This window comes from Epinephelus moara, chromosome 19 (genome assembly GCF_006386435.1).
Source record: "Epinephelus moara isolate mb chromosome 19, YSFRI_EMoa_1.0, whole genome shotgun sequence".
Lineage (NCBI taxonomy): Eukaryota > Metazoa > Chordata > Actinopteri > Perciformes > Serranidae > Epinephelus > Epinephelus moara.
The window spans coordinates 39,542,123-39,550,995 of NC_065524.1; the positions used below are offsets into that span (position 1 = coordinate 39,542,123).

An 8,873-nucleotide genomic window follows, 5' to 3' on the forward strand; every position below is an offset into this window, starting at 1 on the left:
TATAATTGATCATCACTGAAAGAATTCTGGGCAGGTCGAAGGTCAAAGTTCATCCTGGGATTGAAAAGTTTGTCAGAGACGTCACGGACAGAAAGAGAAATATAATCGTTTCATAAAAACACTGAAAGAAAAACAAAATATAACTTAATGAAAAAAATGTAACAAAGTTAAAAATTGAAAAACTTTAATTGTAGTTTCTGTGAATTCCTGTTTTTAAATTTAAGAAACTTTTGACTTCCTGTGTTGTGAGTTTATCATTTCTGAGTGGGTGTGGAACGCAGCCTTCGTCTCGTCCGCCGGTGAACACACGTTAGAGTCCGAGAATCAAAGTCTCTGCTGGACGTGTCCGTCCGTCCGTCCGTCCGTCCGTCCGTCCAGGCTCCCACAGCAGAGACCAGACGACGTTCCTGAAGTTCCTTCAGATGGGATTTTATCTCCTGCTCGTCACTGATTGGCCACAGGAGGCTCCTCCTCCTCCTCCATTGGCTGGCTGCCGAAGCCGCTGTCAACCGTGGCGTCTGATTGGACAGAAAGAATGGAAAGAGGTGGGTTTTTTATTTTATTTATTGACACTAACATAATGTATGGTAACATGACTTTATTTTTAACAACAGAATTTAATTTATAGTAACAAAATGTTTTCGGATAATAATAAAACTTATATTTATATTTATAACTTCATAAATAATAATAAAACTTTATTTATAAAATAATGTTTTATAGTTACAAATCTCTTTAATATTCATTTATAATATACATTTATTCATAGTAACATAACTTTATTCATATCTATAAAACTTTATTATACAAATTTATTCAAAGTGACATAATTTGATTTGTCAAAACTTAATTTATGACAAAATAACTTTATTTATAGGAACATGAATATATTTATTTATAAAACGTAATCTATCATAACATAACTGTATTTACTGATGAGAAGTTTTAACACATTAATAAATCTGTAATTTTTTATTTTTCATTTTCATTTATGTATTTATTTATTTACATTTAGAGATTGTCAATGAAAAAGGCAGAAAATCAGAGTGGATCAAATCTCTGGAGATGTTCACAGACTGTTTTATAGTTTTATTTATTAGATTTCTGTTTTTGTGAGTAAAATAAAAGTGAAACTCGTTTTACGTCCTTGATGCTCTGTGAGAACATGAGAGATGATGACTTAATATTTTTACATCTTCACAGACACTGCTGTCATTTATTTTGGCTCCTGGCAGCTTTACTCTTTTTGAAATTAATAAAATGAGACGTCAGACTCGTCACTGAGTTCGTGCTGAATAAAAAGACGTCACGCAGGTGAAATGAGGAAGAGTTGTGTTTTTTTTACCTGTGCTGTGTTTGTCGTCTCGTAGCTCGGCGTGTCTCAGCAGTCGGACTCCTTCTGTCAGACCGAGAGACTGAAGAGCGTCAACCAGACCTTCGACCGCACCTCCACCCAGCTGGACACGGGGACACACGTCACATACGTCAGACACAGGTCAGTAAGTGTAACTGTACAGTGACGCTTCAGGTCGTAGCTTTAACCCGAGTCAGTAACACGGCAGCTGCAGGTGTTGGGTGGAGGCGTTAGTTACCTGGTAGTGCTGCAGCAGGTGGTGGCAGGGCGTCGGACTGTCCATGTACAGGTGAGTCAGCGTCATCATCCCCAGCTTCTCCGCCAGTTTCCTCCAGGGAACGTCTCCGACACTCAGGACCTCCACCAGCCGGGACAGCGTGTCCTCGTCCAGCCCCGACGCCTCCGCCTCTGCAACGCCATCACACAACACGAGAGTTTTTTATTTTGTACCGTCAGACTGTGACATCATCATTAAAAACGTCACCTACACGAGCTCACACATGAAAACCAGAGTTTGTAAAGAACGAACCTTCAGAGCTGCTCGGTTTCATCTTCTTACTGCTGTGACGACTCGACTTCGGACTCTGCCTGGAGTTTAACAGGTTCCTCACCTGAGGAGAGGAGACAAGGAGACTATTAGCATCTTCATCTTTGGATTGACTCTCCAGTGTTACGATACGATACGATACGATACGATATACTTTATTGTCCCACGAAGGGAAATTTGTCTTGGACTCAGCAACTGCGCCATAAATGCCTCGACAGCCACAATGACAACAAACAGTATGTTATTATGTCCTGTGCTTTTATTTTGAAAGGATCGCTACCTTTTGGCACTTGGCGAGGTCCAGGGGTGTGTGTCCTCCTGCTGGTCTCTTGCGAGGGTTGGTTGGCTGTGAGGCGGCCTCTTGCTCTCTGATTGGTTCGTCTTCGTCCTGCTCTTCGTCCGAGGAGGAGCTGAAGAAGAGTGGCTCGTCGTTCTCCACGTTTTTATCAGCACCTGAAGAAGAAACCGTCGTCACTCAGTGTCTCAGGTGTGTTGATTTACCATCCTATGTTTTTATACATGACAGAACTTTAATTCTGAAAATCAGGTCAGAGGTCTGAACAGGTGTGTGTGTGTGTGTGTGTGTCTGACCTGCAGCGATAAGCATGGAGCAGAGGGTCGGTGAGCCCAGACTGGCGGCCAGGTGCAGAGGTGTGTTTCCTCCGAACGTGCTGGCGTTAACGTCGGCCTTCAGCTGTAAATGCACAGATTGAGTTAACGCTGTGATGTCACTGATGGACAGGTGTTCAGGTGTGTGTGTGTGTGTGTGTGTGTGTGTGTGTGTTGTACCTCTGTGATGAGCGTGCAGGCCACCTTGAACAGGTTTTCCCTCACAGCCAGGTGGAGGGCGGTGTTTCCGCTCTTCTGCTCAGGTGCATTGATTTTGGCTCCGCCCTCCACCAGGAGGCGGAGGCAGCGCTCGCCGTCCCGCCTCACCGCCAAGTGGAGAGGATGGAGACCTGAGACAGAGACAGATACAGATGATACCTCAGTCTGGCTGAAAAACATTTCACTACTGTCGATAAAGTTTTTTTCATTATAAATAACAGTGTCGCAGTCGTCGGTAAATATTTCACGTAGTCGCGTTTCTCTCACCGTGGAAATCCGGAGTGTTGACCAGGTGGGCATGGCGTTCTCCCAGGTGAGCCAGCAGGGGGCGGAGCGTGGCGTTGTCTCCAGCCAGCGCCGCCAGGTGGAGCGGACTGCGGCCATCTTTGTCCAGCAGGCTGGGGTCGGCCCCCGCCCTTAGCAGCACCTCCACCACCTTCACCTGCCGGGTGATCACCGCCAGGTGGAGAGGAGTCTGCGGAGACGACAGGAAGTGAAGGAGTCAGTGGGCAGGTGAGATTCTAAGACACTGTGTACGGTTACCTGGTGGGAACAGTTCCCTGTCATAGTGAGCTTTATTGTGGTGTGAAGGTGAGTTAATTGTGATGTAGAGAGATCAGCTGTGGTTCAAGAGACGGGCTGGTTAGCGATGTTAGCATCAGTCAGCTGAGGGTTCGCTACCTGTCGGAGGTGGTTGGCCGTGTTGAGGATGTTCTGCTGCTGACTGCTGAGCAGAGTGTGGATCAGCTGCTGGATCACACCTGTCTGCTGATGGATGATGGCCAGGTGCAAAGGACTGTGGGAAAACAAAAACCACAGACTGTCAGATTCAGAAACGATAAAACGTCCTCCGACACGTTCGTCTCTGAGACATCCTCTCGGTCAGCGTGTAGGACAAGACAGTTATTAAATTCAGACCCGTCCAAGACATTTTTACCCTCCCTTAAGAAAATTAATGTATTTATTAATTAATTTATTTATTTTACAGAATATCTTTGTAACTATTAGAACGTGAAAACGACTCTTGGCCAGTAAGCAGCGATAAAGGCCGTGTCAACGATGTGTCAAATACCAGAGAAGAAGATTCTGAGCCTGTGTAGTGAGCTCGTTTTCCTTTGGCGTTATTAACAAATCAATTCATAAATGATTAGTTATTTTATTCATACATAATTGATACCTTTATATTTAACAGTCCACGGTGATATGAAATAAAAATGATACTCTTGCTGTTGTTTATGAATTTGAGGAGATGACATTATCATCGAGTCTAAAATCTACACCTTAGAGGGTGTTTTTAAAAATGTCCGTTTTAGTGACCTGAAACGCCATCTGTGTTTCTAAAAATATCTGTACAGTTCAGAAACTCACGTGTCTCCGTTGCCGTCCTGGACGCCACAGAGGTGTCTCTGGATTGCCAGAAGGACGCGGACATCCCCGGTGCTGCAGTACTGCAGCAAGGCGGCAGCCGTCTGTCTGGCGCTCTGAGAGGCTCGGCTGTGGAGGGCGGCGGCTGGAAATATGAAGCAGAATGTAGGTCAGATTTTTATTGGAGAGAAACAGCGTCACATCATCAGCGAAGAATCAGAGCGGGACATCGAACGTTACCGAGCTGAAACAGCTGCTGCTGTAGTGGTGAGCCAGTCTGTCCTCCTGTCTGTCCTCCTGTCTCTCCCTCTGTCTGTTGCTGGGTAACCCCTGTCTGAGGGGCGGAGCCTGACATCTGAGCCCCTCCGCCGAAGCCTGTGAAGCCTCCCGGGAAGAAGACTCCGCCGGTTCCTCCTCCTCCTCCTCCTCCATTCATCTGCTGGTTGAACTGGAATCCTGCAGAAGGAGACAGAGTGAACTCCCAGTTTAACCAGTGTGAGAACGCTGTGGTCAGCTGGACAGAGGGAACGTTAAAGCATGATTCTGAGCAGCTGAAGCTTGATTCCAGGCAGCTAACAACTGATTTCAGACAAAGAAATCATGATTTCTGTGAGCCAAAGGATGATCTCAGAAGACTAAGTTCAATCATGGTTTCAGACAGCTAAAGCATAACTAGCTAAGTAAGTATGATTGCAGGCAGCTAAATCACAATTCCAGGCAGTTACAGTATGATTAATGCGTTAACAATAATCTTGTGATTCTTGAGTGAATCTGAAAAATTCAAAATCCCCTGATGTGGTGATGACACCGTGTTTCTCTGGAAACTGACTATATTTAAAATAAAATCCCTACCTCCTCCTCCTCCTGCTCCTCCAGCTCCTCCTCCTCCTCCAAATCCTCCAGCTCCTCCGCCTCTTCCTCCTCCTCCTCCTCCTCCTCCTCTCCAGGGTTCATAGTGAGGCAGCGGCTTCTGTTTCTTCCTCAGCACCTCTTCTTTGTCTGAGAGAAAGCAAGAAGTGATGAGAAGAAACATCTGACATTCAAAAGGTAAAAAGAACAGAAGTGGGAAGACTGAACAAAAAAAAAAAACATGTTGTTTTCTCCGCTTAAAATTTCCTTCATTTTGTTTTTGTTGTCACGAATCTGTGGATGATGAAGATGAGTGAGTAGGTGAAGACTGAAACTCTGTGCGTGCCGACTGTTTCCACTGAGGGAAACCCCAAAACTGTCAACATCTACCAAAAAACAAACCTCCTGCTGTCAGTGGGGATTTACAGGTCATTAAATGTGATGTTCATGATTATGATGATGATGATGGTGATGGTGATGATGGCTGACCTTGGACCTGTGGTATGTAGGTGAACTGTTTGGGGTCGCTGCTGTCGCCGGCCTTTTTCCTCTTCAGCTGCAGGAAGACGGTGACGGGCCGCTCGATCTCTGCGCTGTGGTAGGGCGGTGTTTTGAAGACGATGGCGTACTGAGGAGAGAAAACGCACTGTGAGGTCACACTGTGAGGTCACACTGTGAGGTCACACTGATCAGATGGAGGTCTGGGTAAGGCTGGTAAGTGAACCCAGAGTGAAGTTCAATTGGTTTAACTTCTGTTTTCAAGATCAACAGCTCAATTCAAAGCTCCTATTCTTATTGGTCGTCTTTAAACTCACATTTAAGATGGTTTAAGTTTTAATGAGATTGTTCCGATGACCTGTGCACAAGTTTTTCTTTGTATTTTAAACCACCGTTAAATTTACAGCTTCATCTAAAGTCCAGCTCAGACCAAAGACAGGCCAAAGAACGGTGCAGAACAGAGCGCTGCCAAGTGGTCTTAATTTTCTTAACAAAAACTGAGACAAAAAGTTTTCCTCAACAACCTGTTTTCCACGATGAAAACGAGACAATGACGAGCTAAAAATAGATCTTGATAATAAAACCTAAGACAAAATCTGCGTTTCATTTGCACTGACGAGACGAGACAAAAATGTCAGCAGCAGACTGTCGGACACTGAAAGCTTGTAATTATCTTAAAATGCGACAGGTTGGTTAACTCCAGTAAATAGTCTGCACCAGCAGAAACAGTCAGAGCGGAGCAGCGTCAGTCGTTGGTGCGAGTTGTGAGCTGTAGTTCAGCAGCAAATGAGAGATGACACACCGTCTCACCATATTGACTCGGTGTGAAGCGGAGAAGAACAGCACATTTGTTTGAACTCGTGTCGTGGTGAATCTTTGATCTGAGCTGGACTTTAGTTTAAATTCATCTCTGCTGGGTCAGAGTCAGTTTCACTTTCAGCATTTAAGATTTTTTTTTTTTTTAAGACTGAGTGAGGCAGATCATTGTGCTGAAATCAGGAGCCATCAAATCTGACTCAAGAAAATTCTTGGGGAAAAAATGATCTGCGTTTGCTTTAATAAAATCTGTTTTTCTGATTTGCAATAAAAGACTTCATGTAAATATCCAGTGTGTGCAAGAACATGTGAACACAGATGTGATTATACTTTACTTTTTCAAACTTTTCAAGATTCTGAGTTTGTGAATTGATTTATTGATGATTTTAAAGCCTGTTGTTGTGTATCAGTATTTTAAATAAGAAGTTTGTTAATGTGCAGAAGCAAACTGATGGCAGACGAGATCACAGACGACACACCTGGGCTGGACGGCCACAGAGAGCCACTGCTCATAGTCGAGGACGAAATGTTTGCTGCTGTTTTTATTCACTTTGTGTTACTGAACGACCGTCTGTTTGTGCACGCTTGTTCTAGATACATATTTATAGAGTACATTTTTTTGCACTGATCTCAGCCTGTGAACATTTTGTAGTTGTGTTGCTGTGCGGGTGTGTCCTCTGCTGTCCTTTCTTGGTCGTCTGTTGTACCCACATAATTTAATATTTTGTCTTGTTTTTGCGTCCTGTGTGGAGCCCAGGAAGAGAATGACGACTAATGGGGATAAAGAATGAAGTACCGACGCACCCAAGATAAACTTTTTGGTCACCCTGAGTAGAAGCAGTTTCACAGCAGCCAGAAGACTACGCAGAAAAAGTTGAAAAATAAATAATAAATAATAATAATAATAAAACTTTTTCTGCACAAATTATAGCGACAGTGAGGCCACACACAGAGAGTACTAACCACCTGAGAACAGATTCAAGACAGACAGTAAAGGTTTTATCCTAAAATAATTACAAAGGTTGATGCACGTCATCAAAAATCTAAATCTTATTTATCTGAACAGGAGCCTGTGAAATACAGCCGGCTGTCTGATGTTTCATTTTCTCTGGTTCTGATGATTTTTAGACAAAAGAACAACAAATGATTTCATAAAATAAACATAGTTGTGTTTGGTTTGAATTATGTGTGTGTGTGTGTGTGTGTGTGTGTGTGTGTAGATTGGAGGAATTCCCCTTTCAGCTCCGCCAACAGACAAACTGCTGCTTTTTTTTCTTGTTCTGTTGTGGTTTCAAAACATTCATCACTTGCTTCATGTAACTGACAGACAGTGTGTATGACTCATTCACACACAAGCTCCGGCCTCAGTGAATAACACACACACACACACACACACACACAGACTGTGTACCTGTTTGTGGACGTCTGTAGGTGAGAAGTCACCGAATGCCTCCCAGCCTCCTTCATCATCCTCCTCATAAAAACGGATCTCAATGTCATCTGTAAGGTGCAGCACAGAGGCATGATGGGATACGTCTCCAGTGTCAGAGACAGCAAAGTCATAATAAACACTAACAGCTGATTTTAAACATACAATAACTGTGTGTCCACGCTTCCTGAACAGCTCCATCCAACAGGAGAAAATCCACAGTACATCAAACACAGCCGTCGGATACAAGTCTGACACGTCTGACACATGTCTGACACATGTCAGATACAAGTCTGACACATGTTTGACACATGTCTGACACATGTCTGACACATGTCAGATACAAGTCTGACACATGTCAGATACAAGTCTGACACATGTTGGATACATGTCTGACACATGTCTGATACATGTCAGATACATGTCAGAAACATGTCAGATACATGTCGGATACAAGTCTGACACATGTTGGATACATGTCTGACACATGTCTGATACATGTCAGATACATGTCAGAAACATGTCAGATACATGTCTGACACATGTCTGACACATGTCGGATACATGTCAGATACAAGTCTGACACATGTTGGATACATGTCTGACACATGTCTGATACATGTCAGATACATGTCAGAAACATGTCAGACACATGGCGGATATATGTCGGATGTTTTCACCTTTCTGGACTTTGTCGCAGAGCAGGAAGATCTCGTCTCCTCCAAGCACCGAGCCACATGTCTTATCCATCCGAGAGATCTTCAGGTTGGAGGCGTTTGGTGACTCTGCAGATTAAACATGATGAGTCATTAAATCACTGTGTGAATCCCTTATTTATCTCCAGTTTATGTTGTGTTGTTGGATGTGGCTTTGTTTTGTCATCGAACAATGGTCCAGCCGAGGAGGAAGTACTGCCATGTTTAACTTTAATAAAACTGGTAAGTGTAAAAATACTGCGTGAAAAGGTAAGTCAGGCGTTAGCGTTTCCCAGGACAACTATCAAACTTTTTTTTCTGAAGACATACTATACTAAGACTTTTTTTTTAATGATTTCGGACGACATGCTATACTATGACTTTTTGTCATGATTTTTGACGACATGCTATACTATGACTTTTTTTAATGATTTCGGACGACATACTATACTAAGGCTTTTTTTTAATGATTTCGGACGACATGCTATACTA

General features: G+C 43.4%; 1 protein-coding gene across 3 annotated transcripts in view; it reads right to left on the reverse strand.

The window, feature by feature from the left end:
- Positions 1 to 167: 167 nt before the first annotated feature.
- nfkb2 (nuclear factor of kappa light polypeptide gene enhancer in B-cells 2 (p49/p100)) overlaps positions 168 to 8,873 on the reverse strand; it is a 27,119-nt gene continuing 18,413 nt past the window's right edge. For all 3 annotated transcript variants that reach the window (XM_050071276.1, XM_050071278.1, XM_050071277.1), the window contains 15 exons: positions 8,367 to 8,471; positions 7,669 to 7,757; positions 5,433 to 5,571; positions 4,947 to 5,093; positions 4,335 to 4,550; positions 4,098 to 4,239; positions 3,411 to 3,525; positions 2,997 to 3,204; positions 2,691 to 2,860; positions 2,493 to 2,595; positions 2,182 to 2,354; positions 1,884 to 1,965; positions 1,593 to 1,762; positions 1,346 to 1,457; positions 168 to 518 (listed from right to left, as the gene is read on the reverse strand). In XM_050071276.1, the coding sequence (XP_049927233.1) occupies positions 445 to 518; positions 1,346 to 1,457; positions 1,593 to 1,762; positions 1,884 to 1,965; positions 2,182 to 2,354; positions 2,493 to 2,595; positions 2,691 to 2,860; positions 2,997 to 3,204; positions 3,411 to 3,525; positions 4,098 to 4,239; positions 4,335 to 4,550; positions 4,947 to 5,093; positions 5,433 to 5,571; positions 7,669 to 7,757; positions 8,367 to 8,471 (2,045 nt within the window). In that variant the 3' untranslated portion in view covers positions 168 to 444. The remainder of the gene's footprint in view (positions 519 to 1,345; positions 1,458 to 1,592; positions 1,763 to 1,883; positions 1,966 to 2,181; positions 2,355 to 2,492; positions 2,596 to 2,690; positions 2,861 to 2,996; positions 3,205 to 3,410; positions 3,526 to 4,097; positions 4,240 to 4,334; positions 4,551 to 4,946; positions 5,094 to 5,432; positions 5,572 to 7,668; positions 7,758 to 8,366; positions 8,472 to 8,873) is intronic.